Below are 20,204 nucleotides of genomic sequence, written 5' to 3'. Positions count from 1 at the left end.
CACTCTGCTCTCCTATGTGGAAAAAGAGGAACTTCTGCACGAAAATCCTTTCTCCCTTTAACCCTATATGTGCTGCAGCAAACACATGTTCAAAAGAGGAAGCTCGTGGTAGAAACTTACTTTACATTGTTATTCACAACTTCAGATCATAATAAATCACATATCCTCTTAAATAATTAGTGCTTAAACTGATCACATTGGGTCAAGGCCCCTGGAGTAGAAGGGCCCCAAATACTATCTAACTCGTTGAGGGTTTTATTACTAATATTATTAATCTTATTTCTAGCACATTATTAATTCCACGGTGCTATGCATATGAAAAAAGGGTATACATAATTTTATACAATACAAGACAAGTGCAATAAACCAATTTCATTGGGTAATGGTGCTTGCCCACATGTCAGCATATTATAATGTGCTGCTTATATAATTCTATCCAGATCATGATGAAACCAGTAGTCACATACACAACTCATCAGGTTACACTATAAACCTCTACATTACACCATAGACAAATGATGAGCCATCAGTGAGTTTTCTATTCTGTAAAATGAAAAAAATTACCATAATATATATCATAGATATGTGCAGTAAAACTACAGTAAATAGTGACTGCTTTAGTTTAAAAAAAAATTCAGGACACTAAAATCAATCAAATGTGAACGTGATTTCTACAAATTTCCAAAGTCTCAACAGTGATTTCTGTTGTGTAGTGTCACACGGTGACAACCACCGGCCTCTGACCACCTATTAGGCAACCAATTGTTGGAAACTGCTAGTCAGAAATCAGAAGTGGCTGTTTATTTTGTAAGAGACAAAAAAAATTCACACGCTGAGTTGCTGGGTGAAGGATCTGGGAGGAAGCAGATGTTTGCTGACTTCTTTATTTAATTTGTGTTTTTGTTTTACCACCAACACTCCCCTCCCCATTAAAAAATTATATTGAGACACAGCTTAGAATTCACTGCAGCAGGTTACACAGAGGTTGCCAGCCAGTGGTTCCTCACACATAACAGAACTCATGCAACTAAAGTTTGCACCGTAACAACATTAGACTACTGTTTGTGCATTCAGAGCTTCCCCCTCCTTCCCATCGGAGATTATTGTGACGGCAAACTTTTTACCTTGTTGCAGCGAAAATAGAGAATCCTTGCAGCATGTCTAAAGTTTTCAAACCCTTAAACTATTAGAAAATGATTATGTTTCTTTATGCAAAATATTACAGAAGTAGAAAACTTCTGCTTAGCACTCACATGATGGCACAGAAACCTGTGCCAAAAATGCCACCATGGAATCCATAGCAGAGACTAGAGGCTGAGCCTCAGGTTACTGACGAAGGTTTTCACATGGGAATAGGTTCATACCATCGGCATAATAAGCATGAAGCCATGCTAAGTGACTATAAGCCCAGAAAAGAGGTGTACATCACTGCCTTTCATTGAAAACAAGACCACCTCCAAACGCTCTCCAAAAGCCACTGTGAGCTTAGAGCCCATTCAGACAGCCCTCCTTTAGGTGAATGGGACTGACCAGCGACTGTCTCTCGTTGTTGGTTCTGATGCTGATCAGCAGGACACTTGAAAACAACGGGAGGCAGATTCAGGGTAGAGTTTGGTGGTGATTTTGTGTCAGATATCGCCTCAAAATCAGTGACAAATTCCGCCATCACTCACTGAGCAAACATACCCTTAGAGGCCGTTCATACGGAGTAAACACGAGCTGATTATGGCAAAATACACGTGTAAAAAAATCAGACTCCTATTGACTTCAATGCCATTTTTTACTCGTGTATTTTGCCATAATCAGCTCGCGTTTACTCCGTGTGAACGGCCCCTTAAGATGTAAATAAATATAGCCAGAAGCAAATTCTTTCAAACCCCATGCACTTGAAATTCAACTTGGCTAAGCATACAAAATGGCGAATAAGTACCACCAGAAAATTGTGGTAACAGCTTATCTCTCTCCCATAAGAATAAAAGCACTGAGCATGCTGAAATTCAACATGCCTGACCTTCTTTCCCCAACATCTGCCATGAGAGATATGGCACATCCCCATACATCTTAGATCGTTGGAAGTTCCTACAAGACAGGGATCAAAAATTCCCAGCTACTTTAGTTTACAAGAATTAAAAATTATGTGAAAATTAAAAGAATTTTGAAAACCTTATAAAATTTATAGATGAAAGATGAACATTGCAGCACACTAGAGATGAGCGAGTACTGTTCGGATCAGCCGATCCGAACAGCACGCTCGCATAGAAATGAATGGACGTAGCCGGCATGCGGGGGGTTAAGCGGCCGGCCGCCGTCAAAGCGGAAGTACCAGGTGCATCGATTCATTTCTATGGAGCGTGCTGTTTGGATTGACTGATCCGAACAGTACTCGCTCATCTCTACAGCACACGTCACAGCCTGCTCTCATGTCATCATTGTATCTTGCGGTAATCATAAAGTCCCCATATGGAAGGTTTTTTTCATTTATTTAATAATTAAAATAGAGAAATACAAATTTTTATTTATATAAGCAGTAGCTACAAAAACTCCAAAATAAATATTAAGTGAAACATATCATGGTCCAGGTATCCAATGATAACAATGTAAACGTACGGTATCCAAATTGAGGAATGCTGCAATGGTAAATTTAGGGTTGTAAATTTAGGAAAATGGGGTTAATTTACAGGTGCTTTGAAAGGATCCCAGGCATAGACTAAATTAAGAAACCTGGATAACAATCAGCTCATCTGTGATGACAAGCCAGTTGATCTGTGCCACATATTTGGTTCTTGTTTATTATAGGCCTCCAATATATAGCAAAAAGACAGTGCAAAAGAAACCTTTGGTCATGTTTAATTCTCTCTCCATTAGCCCCTGTAAGTGCCCATGTATTGTGGGAGGGGGTCACATTATGTCTTCTAAAATGGCATGTTGCATACGGTCTACAGATTCACTATACACAGATTGTTAAATAAGCTTTCTGCATTTAAGTTGAAAATATCTGACTTGCATTACCTTCCTGCTAATCCTATTTCTGCCATCACTTAAAATGTACCTACACATTCACATATTAGAGCAACACTTCAGGCAAAACCTATACTCAATGCTATGCCTAGTGCAGGGCCTGGCTCAGGGATTCGGGATCCCCAAATAATGAATCCACGTGCTAGTCCCCCTCACCATGTATTAGACATAACATAATGTGTCCAAAACTTCTTTCATATCCTAGCTGTGCTCACCTAAGCAGTCAAGACCAAGTCCAAGGTAAAATGCTCTATGTTCTATTGTTTCCTATGGCGTAACTATTAACACTATGTATACAGAAGAGGATATAGCTATTAATATCAATTTAAGGACCACTAAGCCTAATATAAAGCATAGAAAATGTCCAATATTATCAATCACACATATGGATGTAAATGTCTCTCGATATGTGAAATACCGTAGAGATCATGGGGGAAGGGAGGTAACATTAAGTGACACTACAGTCCGACTCCCCAGCCTGAAATGGCTGATATAGGAGATAATAGGATGGATTTAATAATACAGAGGAAAAAGGGAAAAAACACTGAAGCAATTTAGAATTGGTTGGGAACATTTCTATAGATGTATGCAGATGTTTATTAGACACTTGCAAACAAGGCACATTTTAGGGTGAGGAGGGACACTTCAAGCCCCCCTTAAATAGGAATCAATCCTGCTGTGCTCCATTGACTCTATACAAAATATCTTTATAAACACTTTATAAAAATAAACATATCTGTAATGTACAAGTAGTTATACAGAGAGAGGACTTGGGAGGTCAGACTGTGATCTGCGGTGTCTCTCTGTAAAATGCCCTCTGGTGGGTTGTGCAGGGATCCTGGATATGACGCTGCACTGGATCCATTTGGGGGTCTGGCAGTAAATGCAGGCCGGCTGTATTATAACTCTTGAGGGAATTGTCCAATAACTGCTTCAAGCCAAGCTGTTCAATCTGCAGAGCCCAGAGAAAAGATGATGAAAGCAGAGGTCAGGATCAAACAGGTGCATAAAGGCAACATATAGCTGGACCCTACATCTGCTTACATAAAGGGGTTCACTCACCTGTACAGACACTGAGACGCTATCCTTGGAGATGAACTGCCAGGATGTATTTACATTCAAGTTTATTTTAGGAGGCAAGCTATACATGCCTTCTAAAAACGTTGTATTTTGCTACTATTAGAATAATTTTAGTAAAAAAAAAAAAAAAAAAAAAAAAATCACTCATGTAAATAAATCCCACATTATGCAGCTTTTTTGTTCTTGCAGATTTTGCTGCTGTTTTTTAAGCCAACGTCAAGAACGGCTACGAAAGAAATGGGAAATATATAGGAAGTTCTTATACTTCTGCCTTCTGCTCAAACCACTCCTGGCTTTGGCTAAAAAAAAAAAAAAAAACCCCAGCAAAATCTGCAACAAAAAGAGTGTTTTTGAATTCCCAGCATTTCTGCTGCAGATGTGTGGATGGAATTCTAGCTAATTTGCAGGTGCTGTAAAACACTGTGTTTTTTGCCCTTGCATTTACCCTATGTGGGGCTCTGGTCTAAGGCTGATTTCAAATAGTGTTTTGTTTTTTTTTAGTAAAACCAGCAAACTACCACATATAAGCTTGTGATGGAAAAATGTGAACCTGTAATAAATTCTGGTCAGTGGAGCCCTTTCTCACCTGCACAATGATCAGTTTCATGTGGACAGGGATTGCATCTGGGAACTCTTCCCCAAAGCACAACGTGACTCTATTGTCCGGGAGTCTCAGCTGATTGGAGTAACAATGTTGGAATTCTGTAGAAAAAACAAAAGAGATAATAAAAATCTTCTGTCACTGCCTCTGCTTTAAGTAACACATCACAAGATGGGATGAGAATCAGGCTGTATATGGAGGAGTTCATCACACTTATACCAAATAAATACGCTGTATATACACAAACCATATATCCTGGTTATGAGATAACACCATTATATTGTTTATATATAATATGAAACATTATAAAGATAAGAAACATTTCCAGCAATATAACAGTCAGTCACTACCAGCTGAAATTTCTGCAAGCTGAACTATTGCAAAATAGTTGTCCTGACCTGACCCAGAAAACACTATATGAGAAGAAGTGGTTAATCTTAAAATTAGCAATTTTACTGGTATCTTCCATAGTGGACAATATATGTAAGACAGGTGGAAGCTTAGCTGCATTTTCTAGATAATTTACGTTCCCAGACACTTCAGGATCTGGCAGGTTGGATTTTGACCTGTTTGTGTACCTGGAATATAAGCAGGACCAGAAAACTGCCTAACATTGGTGTGAACAGGTCACTATGGCATTTCAGCCTTCAGCTTCAGCATGTGGAGTATATTGGGAAGCTGCAGATCTCTTCATTAAACAATGATTTATTTCACAATGATCATGAAATCAGCCGCTCACCTCTTATATATTGGTTGGTATCAAATATCTTGACAACCTCATCACGTTCCAGTTTGGTGGCTCGGTCTTTATATGGCATACAGTTCCCACTCCAGAAAACTCTTCCCTGGCACAGCCTCTTGATAAAAATCCCATGTCTATTACTATATAGAAGGACACCCCTCTCCAAGTGTCCGAAAAGCTTTTTAGTGATGTGTCGCTGACGTTCACTGACAATGTAGTCAGCTGATGGGAATCGGATATTCTCGAAGGGGTCAGGCCCATAAGCCTTTTCTCCAGTCTGATGGCCTACAGACAGGCGGCATCCTTCATGACGAGTTGATGTGACTTGGCTGACTGCTTTCCCTCCATAATAAAACTGGATGATCATCTGTGACAATGCTGCAGAACAAAGGAATACATGTGAGTGTGAGAAAATACGTAACACCACAAGACATAAGAATCTACACTAGGTAGCGTCCCAGTACGTCATTACAAGTAATTCCTTACAGTCTGAGCAACTTTATCCAGGGAAAAGATTGGTACGATAAAACTCCACCTTAGTTTGGTTCAATATAGCATATAGTATAGCCACTGTAATAAGGAATCTATAAGGCACCTGTAATATCTTGTAGTGCTTTTACATGATATCTTGGGCCACAGACAAAGCTGTACAATTTGTACAGGCTGCTTGGAGTCTGCTGCCAATGTTCAAATCATCACCTGCCATACTTGGAGGAGAAGCAGTTTCTTCTGTATCAAGCAATGTACAGTGTCTGGTATTATCAATGCTATACAAAATACAACATAGAAGAGCATGCTGCATACCAACACTAAAGCCGATCATACACGTGACTGTTCAGCAGGCAGCTATCTCATCTAAACTTCCCATTCACATACAAGCTCAGCCAAGCAATGCATATATACAGAATGAGAGATGGGAGAAATTGGCCTCAAAATCGAGGGTTATATAGATAACCTGTTTCCCATAGACCAAACAGCGGCACAACAGATAGGGTATTCTTATCCCTGTGCGTGATTTAGGACAGGTGAAATTTTAATGAATCAATTAATTGACACTATCCCCCCCCTATAAGAAGGTAAGAGGAACCTCCCCCCCTTGTGTTAATTATAAAGTAAGCCATCAAAAGAAAAAATAGCAAGTATAGACAACATAGGGTGGCAGTCTTGTGCCGCTGTTTGGACTATGGGAAACAGGTTATCTATATAACCCTCGATTCCCCCATGTCCAAACCGTGGCACAACAGATGGATATGTAGCGAGATAACCCCTAGGGAGGGCCCCCTCGGCACACAGATGATAACACGGTTTGGCCGAAGGCAGTAGCCTCTGACCTTTGGAGGTCTAAACGGTAATGTCGGGACCCTCCCACTAGGGGGAGAGGCCAAATTCCCATCCAGCCGGAACCCGGGCATCTACGCATGCGCGGAATGCATCACTGCATGCCGGCCAGGAAGAAGTCGGAGAAGACACAGGAGCCCGGAGCAGCCCAGCCGCAAAACAGGAGTGAGGAGACAGGTAAGACAAAACGCTTCCTCCCCCCCCCCCCAAAAAAAAGAAAGAAACTAAGGAGGTAAAAGAAACCTCTTGCCACCTGTCCTGCACACAGGACAGAAAGAAACACAAGGGGAGGAGGTTCCTCTTACCTTCTTATAGGGGGTCAGTGTCAATTAATTGATTAATTAAGATTCCACCTGTCCTAAACCACGCACAGGGGTAAGAATATCCCATCTGTTGTGCCGCGGTTTGGAAGTGGGGGAACTCCTTTTGCAGTAGTTTATCTGTCCAACATCTAAAAGAATTCTCCTTATCTTCCCTGATGACAGGTAGGTCAGGAGGATTCTCAGGTTCAGCCCCAGATCATCTGATATGTATGGCCAGTATAAATCAGCAGCGAAACTAGAGATGTGTGAGAACAAGTAGCCTAAGCTAATATGCCAAATGCTGTATGTCACTGGATTATAGAATGTGATATAAATCATTATCAATACAAGATAAGCAAAGCAAAGTCTTTACAATTCTGAACATTATATAAAGATTTAGGAAAGTCCCTTTCACAGAAACTGTGAGCCCTGGATAATATTTCCAGCAGACAGAAGCATCGAAAAGTGAATATGCTTTGCTGTGTTTTCCCCAAAAAGATTTCGCTTGTTACTCTATGTAGTTACGGTTTCCTCAAGCCATGCTCCAGTGATCAGTGACAGAGGGACGTTCTCGATCTTTGCAGGGGAACAGGTGTTTCCTCTGTATGAGTCAATGGCAGCAGGGTAAGTTGAGGGACCCTCCATGGTCTCCCATGACATTTTCAGAAATAGATTGTAGTTTTTCTTTTCTTTTTACATTAACTACATCACATTAAAGCCAATGGAACAACGGGTGAAACAACAAATATAACGTATGCATCGTTTCCAAAGAGTCGTTATCTATAGCTAGTGTGATCCTGATCTGGGTAAGAAACATGATAACAATTACTGGTGTATAAGCTCATGTCTCCTCAGGTCACAGTCATGTGCATATCTCCTCTGCTTACAGTAAGTCATTTGTAATAGCCTCTCAATGGCAGTAATACGGAGTATTTTGCTCTTATCTTATCACCTGCTGCTTGATTTACAGGAAAGGTGGGAATAATAAGATATTCTAGTGTCCTTTGGAACAGTAACTTCATTCAGTGCTTGCATTAGGTGTCTTTATATATAAGGATGTGATCGAGTTCTAACCAAAGGACAATCAGATTGATCAGGATGAAAGAATGGTCTCCATTTCACCTGCCATATTTAGGAAGGCCAGAGTACTAATGTAAGATAGTGGTGGTGAACAATGCCATGTATAAAATAGCGCTGTTCACTAGGCCAAGCCCTGTACAATATGTCAATGAACACTGGATTATATATAAAGCTAGTGTATACTTTAATAAACTGTAGATATTATGGGGCATAGAAGAGGCTTGAACTAAGAAGAGTAACCATTCACTAGAACTGGGTTATGTCACTATCACTCTCGGCAATATGGAAGTGTAAGCCTTAGTATGACTCATTGACACTGTAGTGCAACTAGAAAGGTGCAAAGTTTCACAGCAGCCATGGTAAGTTTGAGCTAACATGATCTGAGACCCCCTCCTCCTATAGCGGCTGTAGTGGCTGCATCTGCGGTATATAAATAGCAGCAGACCTCATATTTGTCATGTGGTTCAGCATATTCAGAGAAATTCAATAGGGGATGCCAGAGAGGTTTTTTTTTATATCTTACCGGGTGAGATGGCGTCATTTGTGTACATGGTATACGCATCTAAATTCTGCAGGCCTAAGAAGGAACAGAAACTGTCAGATCGAGAAGTTTGTGCCTTTAGTATTTCTACATCTAGAAACCCTGAGAAATCCCAACTTGGTCTGTTCTTTTACTTAGGACTGTCAAAGGCTTAGTAACTACTATAAGGTGCCATATAGTTAAAAAAAAAATACCCTGTCAGTATCACTCACATACGATTTAACAATGACATTGCTGCTGGATCCAACTACCAAAACATGGCTACCCTGAACCAGAAAATATAGAAGTACCAACTCTTGATGCATTGCCAACAGGTGTATAAACAGTGGATAAACTCTTGGATCACACTGTAAAATCCATTACAGGGCTCTCAACTATGACCTGTAAGTTATTGTATGGCTGTCTTTTTGTGTGGCACAGGGGGGACAGCAGTTATTGGGTCAATTTTTGAAGATTGGCATTACTCACGCCAGTCTTCACAACCCTGGAGCGGGCGGAGGGTGTACTTCATAAATGATGAGGTCCACATCTCCTCATACATGAGTGGCACCCTATGCCAAGTGGGCATTTGGAGGAAAATGTACACCAGCTCATAACAAATTTTGCTAATTTTCTTGTGCAAAAAGAGTGCAACTTTTTAATGCCTTATACACATGAAAACTGACATACAAGGCATGGTCATTTGGGCCATTGTGTCCTGAAATGACTATATCCTCTGCATCCCTTATATTAATATCTCAGAATACTAGTCTGATTTTGAGGGTAACAGTATACAGCAGCTTTAGTTCAAAGCAACACAGCAAAACAGGAATCGTATAGGATTCTGACATGACATTAAATGTGAAATATTATAAACCATCCTGGATATCCGTCTCACCCAGCAAACCTACCTGCACTGTGGTTATGGATCAGCCAGTCCTGTAGAATTTGCTTCTGACATGTGTCCTTAGCGGGGGAGGGGCTACGTTTAATTATAGTCAAATAGTCATCTGTAGATGGCTGAGGTAAAAATAGGAAATGAAAGAATGAGATATTACTAGATATAATAAGCTCCATCTCCCTTCATCTTGTCTCGCAATCAGATCTGCTTACTATTAATATGTTGATATAAGAGGCATCTTTGTATGATTCTGCTTTCTTATATGACTGACTCACATATGTCCCAAGGTTCCGACTCTCAGTTGCAGTTTCTACTTCTGCAAACCCTATCCCGGTTTAAAGACTTCTACGACATATATATATATTCAAATACATGGCACCACCACATCCACCACGTGGCTTAATCTTTGAAGGATCTAGGTTATTTCACACAATATGACACTTACTGGTGTATTTTCTTGAAAGATAAAGCACTATTTAACTATAGATATTTCCCACCACTATTCTGCTGCATTGAAGAAGATAATGAATCACTCATATGATGCACCAGTTTCCATAGCTCTTTCCCATTGCCATTATAATGTCCAATGCTTTTACAATGTGACATGTGATTTCTGGTGATTCATAGAAGTGAGGTTACATAACGTGTTCATGGAAACAGTTCTGAGATTCTGTGGCAGTCATATTCATATTACAGTCATACCAGTAAAAGAAGGCTCATCTACATTCCTAGATTGATGCATTATATGGTTACAATCTCTCTTCTCACCTCTATTTCAGATGAACTGCAGTCCATTTCTGTGACTTCATTCAGACATCCGACCCCCAGTTTACCTAAAGAACCAAAAACTATTCAATGAGTCCTTATGTTACTATAACTCTATCAGTGAAGCAGAGAAAATAAATGTGATCAAATCAGAGGATTTTACATAATAACAGATAAATGTTACATCTATACCACTAAAAGGAACTAGGTTACGTCACATATACGATGCACCATTGTAGTAGCAGTTATAGTAACAATATAAAAAATGCAAAATATGAATTATTTACAGTAACAGTACAATAGATGAAATGTAAGCAAATCTGATCCACACACTGAACCAAAAATCTGCAATACAAATGGGTGGAATATAAATCTGTAACAGTCTAAAGCCACACGTTGCGGAAAAGCAGCTTTTTAAGTTGCAGATTTAGCTGGTTTTTTAAGGTCAAAGACAGGAGTGGATTGAGCGGAGATGTATAAGACCTTCCTATATATTTACCATTCCTTTTGTGGCCACCCCTGGGTTTGGCTCACAAAAACTTTCCAAAACTTGCAAAATCTGCAATAAAAATATCAGATTTTCCACAACAGGCCACAGGCCAATTTATGCTGCAGATTCACCCTCTTCAATGTATAGTGTTAAGCATACAGCAAATCTGTACCAGTTATGCTACCTTTTGTGCGTTGTCGGACACTGGATTTCAGACACACACTGCAGATTTTTTGCAGTGGAAAATTTCCAATACCTACATCTTGTCTAGATGTATTCTTGTTGTTCAGACTTCAAGAACCTCTTCAATCATTAGGTATAGACATCAGATGCATAACTACAAGCTCCTGGGTCCCAATGGAAAATCTGTAACAGGACCCCCGCATAACATGTTCTATATATTTTACTGGTATCTTATTATGATGTAGAGGGGCCTTTGGGTCCCCTCAGTCTCTAGGACTCAGTAGTGACTGCCCTGAACCCCCTATAGCCACAGCCTGGGTAAATACTATGGATGTTTAATCTATTTGTTACAAGGCTATCCTCTATGCACTGTGTGTAATATGTAGTCCTGTATGACTGGCAGAACAGTAAGATCATTTGCAGGTATGGTATTCAACCTTGCCCATATTGGAAATATTAGGGGTTATACGCTCTCAGTTGTTTTTTGAACTTCTAACCTGACAGTAAAAGTGCCTATCTTTACTTTTTCTTACTTATCAATGTACACTCACATACATCATACAGATTCACATAGATCCATTACTGTACATCAGTCTGACCCTGTCAACATCTATGGCCAATATCTGGTGATGAATACTATATGGACCATAATGTGGACTCAAACACCAAAAACGACATACTCTAGACAGATGAAGATGGCTGAAAAGCTAAGTGACAACCCCTGTGGGAGTGATGGTACAATATACAAAGTATTTGCAGCATGATCTAAGTTCACTTACCCTTTTGCTCTTCTTCTGGGACAATCCTGTAAACCTTGTAGGGTTCTGAGATATCCAGCTGGGATCTTTCTGTCACCTCCTCAAAGTCAGGACTTTTGTTTAATGCGCAGCGTAAACGTGTCTTCCATGTCGCAGGCTCCGCTCTATCACCTTCTTTGAATTTCCCTTTGAATATTGCCCAGGCCTACAAAAGACAAGGACGGAATAGGCTCCTTCTATTAACTTTCAGCAAAGCTGTACAATAATGTTACACACAACAGTGTTTCATACAACTGTGAAATAAACAACATTAAAATCGTCAGTTTCATCTGTTTTCAATGTCCGTATCAGTTTTCTATTAGTGTGTCAGCTATTTTGCAGTAGTTTTAATACGTGTTTTTGATCAGTTTTTCATCCTTTTTTATCTGACATTTAAAAAACCAATGAACTTCTTTTGTCTATATTTTTTTACCCAGACCACCCATTTTTAATGGCCGTCAAACACATGCATATCCATTTTGATAGCCATTAAAAACGGACCCATTTACTTAAAGATGAAAATGAATAGAAATAGAATATGTTCTATTTTTTTCTGTTGAAATTGTCCACTAAAAAACATACATGTGTAAATTCGCACTGACTTCTTTTGGTCTTAAAAGGGATGTGTAATGAATATTTAGAAACACAGTCATTTTTGATGTTCATGTGCATGGGGCCTAAAAGTCTTACTATACTGTATATCTACTGTTTCACACTATTGGCACATAGACCTTGCTCCGAAAGGGGGTAGCTGGTGTCCTAGTATAAAGTGTACTAAGTAAGCTGAATGGCAGAACATCCTCTTTAAGGACATCATTTTATGTCTTTACAGTATATTTTTGAAACTTGTCCAAAAAATCCTTATCAAGTACTGCAATACAACCCCAATGTCGTATAGATACTGAGCGATAGTCTTTCACTTTCAATTACAAAGAGACTGGAAAGGGGAGGGATATAAAGACAACTTCTCATATCCCTGCTGTAGGAAAGCTTCCATTACTGGTCAACTCAGGACCAAATGATAATAGACAAGAATCACCATATTGATGCCAAAGAGCTGCCTGTCTCAGCCTTAAGTATTCTTGCAGATTTATCACAATGGTCCCAATGTGCTCAGGTTGCTACTCAGTATCAGACGATGCGCTCGATAAGTGACAGTGTAAAATATATCTAATATCCTACAGATCATACTTTATCATCTACATAGAAAACATGCCAGAGGTGCATTCAAAGCTTCTATTGCAGAGTATGGAGCCCAGCACCTAGTGCAGGAGAGTGAAGAGTCAATTGAGTGTACAGAGATTTACTAGATGGGTGGAGAATATTATCTTTATTATAATGAAGCGGATGATCATTACAAGGAAGGAATTTAGAGAACTTTAAATTGTACACCAACACCACAAAGAAAACTTCACCCCAGCATGGTTGATGTGAATGTTTTATTTACCCTGTAATAGGGAAGTACCTGTTAACCCCATCCTTCCCAGAAGTATAGCATGCAAACCACCTCACCTACACATGACATGTAGCCCTAACTCATGTATATAGTTCACCAAGCCCACAGCACGACAGAACATGGAGGGACTAAGCATTAATAACATAGTATTAATAACAGCATGTCCGTGATATTTATTGCTGCCTTACAGGGGGTGTCCCAAGAAGGTAACCTCTATCTGTCTGGACATAATGACATCATTGAGGGGATATTCACTACTATTATATAAGTGTAACCTTTGCCATAAAGGAATATTTACTTTAAATATAGAAGCGTCCACTTCCTGGTTATAATCCTGCTTTCCGGCATGTTTCCATGGAATACGGAAGAGAGTCTTGCCATCATTTTCCCATACCAGTCCTGGGTACAAGGAGCTGTCAATCTGCTCAATCAGCCACTGCCGGAGACGTCTGCCACCGTTACGATCACACATCTGCCATGCAAAATGGAAAATAAGGAATAAGAATAAAGTACAGTCCTGTGCACTACTGGTAGTGATATGCTATTATAGAGCAGCGGCTTATGATCCACCCACAATCCTCATACGTATACAGGAACCTTCGCACCTGAAGATATTAGTAACACTGAGGAAGTAACTAGGTGATCTGGTGAATACTCCAATACTTACTTACAATCTGCGTTCACCTATGAGCATTAATTTATAGCGTTCATGTACATAAAATATAATATACGCATAATATATCAAATATCTTGTTATTTTGTACATGCATTACATTACATATGTTACTAAACAGTCAGTGAGTATGTAGACTTACACCCCCTAACAATGTAGCTAATCTCCTGAACTGCAGGAGGGTACTCTTGCATAAAAATGGGTAGATAAGGTGCTTGCATCTTGCATCAGATAATTGTACAGTGTGGTCTTATGACAACAATCCTGGATGGAATGGCACCTATAAATTCCTTATCTAGTTTTCACCTATATACTGTACAGATATCAGCAGTTATGGAAGGAAACTTAGCAGCAGAACTAGGTCTGTGAGCTCAGCTGAGCTTAGAACCGGTAGGGGTCAGCATTTACCCCCATCCTCCCTTGTTGAAAACAAAATACATTCATTGTACAAACCACCTGCAGTTTCCTGTGCATCTATATATAGCCCAGGTAGTATCACCCTCCTGGAAGTCCACAGTTTGATGCACTGACTGCACTCACTACATATTATACAATGGCAATAGTATATTTCCAGCAGAGAATCATCTACACATCTCCTTAAGGCAAACACACAAACCCAAGCAGGAGATAAGAAATGTCACCAAATAAATGATCCCTGCAAAAGAAAGGGAAAAAAACAACTGCAGAAATATAACTTGAAGATATAGGGTACCTGTATAGAGCCCACCACCTATGTGCCATCTATACTGGCATAGGAACAGCTGGATCATTTATCAGGGTTAGATATGACTGGAATCTATGCACCCCAACCCCTGACTTTATCATTTATAATAAACTAGCTTCTGCCCGCGACTTTGTTTGCGTGTTGTTGGCGTCGATGATCCGCCTATATTCAGCAAATTGCTGCCATCAATGGTTTGCCTTCTCCGGCATTTTGGCAGCTCTTAAGTTGTCCTGCTGGTGAACTTGTTCCTCACGCCGTGCCTGTGATTGTTCCGGCATCTCAGCAGCTTGCTGGCACACCATATAAATGAGGGTGTTGTTGGCGTTGATGATGATCCCCCTCAGCTCCGCTTTAGGAGAACTCTGTTGACTTCTGGCTACCTTCATAGCTGTCGTTGTTTAGAATTTTGCAACAATTTAGATTTTCTTTTTCCCGGCATGTTTAAAAGTAGCAAACTGCCAATTTGGCTTAAAGGTGTTTTCCCATCCAGTGTGTTAGCATGTTGTCTGGAGCAGATCAGATAATATGCAAATGCATGTACACAATCCACTGAGGGTTAGTTGAGTGTTGTTTACACAGAGAGATAACAGACCTGGCTTTATCAGAACCTGAGATAAGCTGCTGCAAGAGCAGTTTAATATAGTATGTGAACATACATTCATAACAGTCGTGAAGCCATGTCATTTACCGGGATAAAATGTAGCCTATGTTTTAATCGAATTTACACACTATGTGCCAAATTTAATTCAAATCCATTCAGCCGTTTTTGCGTGATTAAGTAACAAACACACAAATTTTCACATTTATAATATTATAAGTAGGAGGATAGGATTATTATTACATTGACATGTCTCTACATCTTCATGGAAATACAGTCTAGATATAAGCTGTTATGAGGGGCCTGGAATCACTGTGGATCCCTTGAAAATGCCAAGACTTCTAGTTTCACACCAACTATGCTATTGCTCTTTGATGTCATTGTACACTGTTACATAACATATCCCAAGAGGTTCTGCAGGGTATAATTGTGTAATTATACATTGTAATGGGTGCTACTACCAATGTCTAATAATGTGGTGCCCAGTGTGATATAAGCACTGTGCATATTATCCTATTGGGTATAATGTCTATTAAGCCTCCTGTATTACCTCTGTCTGTATGTAATGTGTATATTATCATATCATGTATAATATTGATTACTTCCTCTGTCTGTATATAATAATGTGTATATTACCTTATCATGTTTAATATCCATAACACACCCTTTACAAGCTTTGTCTGTGTATAATAATGTGCACATTATTCTATCATGTATAATATCCATAATACCCTCTGCATAGTATCTATAATACATTCTATATTACTTCTGTCATGTTTGTAGTAATTACCTATATCGCCTCTGTTTTTGTATAATCATTTGTTTATTGTTCTATTGGATATCTATAATACTATAATATTATGTATGTAGCTCTGCCTGTATATGATAATGTATATATTAATCTATTATGTATAAACTCCATTATACCCTGAGTATTACCTCTGTCTGTTTTTATTAATGTGTATATTATCCTATCATGTACAATATTCATAATACCCCCTGCATAGTATCTATAATACATTCTAGATTACTTCTGTCATATTTCTAATAACACCTATATTGCCTCTGCTTGTGTATAATGTGTTTATTATTCTATTATATATAATATCTTTAATACAGTATTATGTATATACCACTGTCTGTATATGATAATGTATATATAATTCTATTCTATTATATATAAAATCTATTATACCCTCTGTATTACCTCTGTCTGTTTTTAATAATGTGTATATTATCCTGTCATGTACAATATTTATAATAGCCTTATGTATTAACTCTGCCTGTGTATCAATTAACGTATAATTTTAGAATTAAATAAAGTAGGTTCCGCTTATGAATAATATTTTTAAAGGGGCTCTATCAGCAAAATTATGCCGTATAAGCCCCACATATGCCTGAATAGCCTTTAAAAAGGCTATTCAGGCACTGCTAATGGTATTTTAAAAGCCCCCCGTTTTAAACTAAGATTGTAAAAACATATATGCAAATTATACTTACCGTGCACAGTGGTCATCTTCGGTCCCTCCTTCCTCTGGTGTCTTCTTCCAGCGATGTCCTCCTTCCACGCCTTCTTCTTCTTCTTCTTTTCACCGACGCATGCGCAGTATCGCTCCCTCCGGAGAACTACTGTGCACGCTCCAGCGCCAATTTTGTCGTAGTTCTAAGGGGAACTGAGCATACTGAGCATGCTTAATTCCCCTTAGAACTACGCAAGCGTACTGTGCATGCACAGTACGGTCGTGAACTTCCATTGAGAAAATTGGCACCGGAGCGTGCGCAGTAGCGCTCTGGATTTAAACACAACCCGCCGGGGAAAAGAAGAAGGCGTGGAAGGAGGATGTCGCTGGAAGAAGACACCAGAAGAAAGCGGGACCAAAGATGACGTCCACCAGTGCACGAACCACCCGCCGTGCACGGTAAGTTTAATTTGCATATACGTTATTACAGTCTTAGTTTAAAACGGGGGGGGGGGGGGCCTTTAAAATACCATTAGCGGTACCTGAATAGCCATTTTGAAGGCTATTCAGGCATATGTGGGGCTCATACGGCATAAATTTTCTGACAGAGCCCCTTTAATGATATTGCACATTTTAATTTCTGCAAGTCTATAGTAATAAAACATGTTCTGTTTGCTATAATATTCTTTACCCTACTTGTATTTAATAATACCAGTTATAATATGTATATATAATAGTTGCCATTTTATATGATGATTATATGATGTATAATAAAGCAATATCTATCTATCTATCTATCTATCTATCTATCTATCTATCTATATGTAATATTATTTATAATGTTTGTATAATTGTCTGATCCCTGCTTGTATATTATAATATTAGTGATATAGTACTATGCAATATATAGTAATTGTCAGTCTATATCAGAGGCGTACCCCTTCATGTATATTATAATGCTATAGTATATTGATATAGTATATAGGTATGTAGTGTATATGAGTGTCTGACCCCTTCATGTATATTATAATGATACAGTATAATGATATAGTATATAGGTATGTAGTGTATATGAGTGTCTGACCCCTTTATGTATATTATAATGATACAGTATAATGATATAGTATATAGGTATGTAGTGTATATGAGTGTCTGACCCCTTCATGTATATTATAATGATACAGTATAATGATATAGTATATAGGTATGTAGTGTATATGAGTGTCTGACCCCTTCATGTATATTATAATGATACAGTATAATGATATAGTATATAGGTATGTAGTGTATATGAGTGTCTGACCCCTTCATGTATAGTATAATGATATAGTATATAGCTATGTAGTTTATGTGAGTGTAAAGCACCACAGAATTAATGGTGTTATATAAATAAATAATAATAATAATAAAAGTGTCTGACCCCTTCATGTATATTATAATGCTATAGTATAATGCTATAGTATATAGGTATGTAGTGTATATCAGTGTCTTACCCCTTCATGTATAGTATAATGAGATAGTAGATATATAGTTAGTGTAGTGTCTTACCTCTGCCTGTATCTAATGACCTTTGCTCGGCGCTGTCCTCTGTCCCGTGTACTGAAGCCTTACTACTAATGACAGCTCAACATGCAGTAACTTGATGAACCCGCCCCTACCTGCCTGGCACCTCCCTTCAGCCAATCAGAGCAGGCGCTGCCGGTGGAGGCGGGGCCAAGTCTCTCCTCAGCTTCTTTTAAACGAAGGCTTTTCCGAGAAGCCACGGGGGTGCTCGCCCCGACCTTGTCCCACGCCCCAGAAATCACCCCAAATAACGTGGGCAGCAGCGGCCCTGCTCAGAACTACATGGAGTTATAGGAAATCAGCTGCGGCTCCCCATAATGTCATAGGGCTCTGTGACCTGCATGTACCGGGGAAGCTGCAGTCATCTCTAGACATGTACGAGGCTAGTAGTAGAAGTAGTGACAATTATTACTGTTCAGTTACCCGCCTACTCTCCCTGGTGATTCAGTGTCTGCACAGACCTCTCCGTAGATTCGCAGTTTGGGCTAGTAACCCCCTACCACCCATAGTCTCCATATACACGTCTGCTGGTGCTGGGCAGCGATAGTTTCAGTCACCTCAGCCATCCCTATCATGAGAAGGATAGCCCGTCAGTGTTAGAAAATAGAGCTGCTGTAGCAGTGATGTCACATCAAGGGGACTGTGACATCCAAACAGTGTACACTACTATACGGCTGAGAGCTATATACTATACTTCCTGCAGTGAGAAGTGCAAGGGGGGAGCTAGAGGAGAGGGGCATATACTGTATATACACACAAAACAAAGGGCACTTCCCCCTATTACCGGCAAATAATCCCAAACAACTCCTTGCCACCAGCAAGTTAACCTCCACTGTGCTGCAGAGCAAACATGTGATTGACTGAGAAAATTGACTGAGAAAAACTTTTTTTTCTAGGTAACACGTCGGAATAGCCTTTAGAAAGGCTATTCGTCTCCTACCTTTGGAAGTGATCTCCGCCGCACCGTTCTCTCACAGCGATGGGGGCATCCCCATTGCTGCTCGAAAACCGACTCCAGCGCCGCCTCTGTCTTCTTCTGCATCCGCCCCTTCCTTCTTCGGCTTGACGTCGGACGCCTGCGCAGTACGCTCTATTCGGCGAACTTCGCTGAACGTACTGCGCATGCCCACAGACATAGTGCCGACACCGCAATTTCGCGCATTTGCAGTATCTTTTGATACACCACCATCTTGTGTCTTAATCAGTTCTCCAGGCCTAAAGAAGATGGCTGCAGTCCATCTAGGCCTGTTAATTAATTATCCAATTAGGACCTCTACAACATACGGAGGGATCCATATGTCCCTATCAGTACGTTCAGCGAAGTTAGCCGAACAGAGCGTACTGCGCAGGCGTCCAACGTCAAGCCGAAGAAGGAAGGGGCGGATGCAGAAGAAGACAGAGGCGGCGCTGGAGTCGGTTTTTGAGCAGCAATGGGGACGCCCCCATCGCATCTCCTGCGCTGGGGGACGCCCCCATCGCTGCGAGAGAACTAATTAGCATACCGGTACAAACCGGTATTTTGAACGAACGGCGCGGTGGAGATCACTTCCAAAGGTAGGAGACGAATAGCCTTTCTAAAGGCTATTCCGACGTGTTACCTAGAAAAAAAAGTTTTTTAATGGTAGAATCCCTTTAAGGCTCAGACCCTGTTTTTCAAATATGATGTCTTTTACTTTATGTGAGGATAGCTTCAAAATGCATTCACCTATCCAGGTGATTCCAAGATTGTTTTTTCGTGACACATGCTATTTTATGTTAGGCCTTATCACTGATGGTGACGGTAGGGAATACAGAGACTTAAACCAGGATTTTGTTGAATGGTGCCAGCAGAACCACCTCAGGATTAATCAGTGGCGTAACTAGGAATGGTGGGGCCCCGTGGCGAACTTTTCACATGCCCCCCCCCAACCGAT

The 20,204-nt window shown here is 39.9% G+C and overlaps 1 protein-coding gene across 2 annotated transcripts; it reads right to left on the bottom strand.

Moving 5' to 3' along the window:
- Positions 1-2,550: 2,550 nt before the first annotated feature.
- IRF8 (interferon regulatory factor 8) lies at positions 2,551-18,328 on the bottom strand. Of its 2 annotated transcripts, none has more exons than XM_075280632.1 (9): positions 18,277-18,328; positions 13,572-13,745; positions 11,800-11,983; positions 10,351-10,415; positions 9,593-9,701; positions 8,685-8,738; positions 5,439-5,819; positions 4,685-4,800; positions 2,551-3,970 (listed from the first exon to the last, which is right to left on the bottom strand). In XM_075280632.1, exons 2-9 carry the CDS (start codon positions 13,743-13,745, stop codon positions 3,797-3,799), a joined length of 1,257 nt encoding a protein of 418 aa, XP_075136733.1. In that variant the 5' UTR covers positions 18,277-18,328; the 3' UTR covers positions 2,551-3,796. The 2 variants fall into 2 exon arrangements, with proteins under 2 accessions (XP_075136733.1, XP_075136734.1); XM_075280633.1 differs by having other exon boundaries at positions 18,297-18,315.
- Positions 18,329-20,204: the final 1,876 nt, after the last annotated feature.

The sequence above is a fragment of the Leptodactylus fuscus genome, chromosome 7, assembly GCF_031893055.1.
Source record: "Leptodactylus fuscus isolate aLepFus1 chromosome 7, aLepFus1.hap2, whole genome shotgun sequence".
Taxonomy (NCBI): Eukaryota; Metazoa; Chordata; class Amphibia; order Anura; family Leptodactylidae; genus Leptodactylus; species Leptodactylus fuscus.
This window is presented reverse-complemented; position numbering and strand designations above follow the sequence as displayed.

Excerpts from the sequence above, each read along its gene's own strand:
- IRF8 (XM_075280632.1), bottom strand. The coding sequence starts at position 13,745 with ATGTGTGATCGTAACGGTGGCAGACGTCTCCGGCAGTGGCTGATTGAG. Across the intron at positions 4,801-5,438 it reads TACCAACCAATATATAAGAG|AATTCCAACATTGTTACTCC; the intron begins GTGAGCGGCTGA and ends TTTTTTCTACAG. Across the intron at positions 3,971-4,684 it reads TGAAACTGATCATTGTGCAG|ATTGAACAGCTTGGCTTGAA; the intron begins GTGAGAAAGGGC and ends TGGGCTCTGCAG.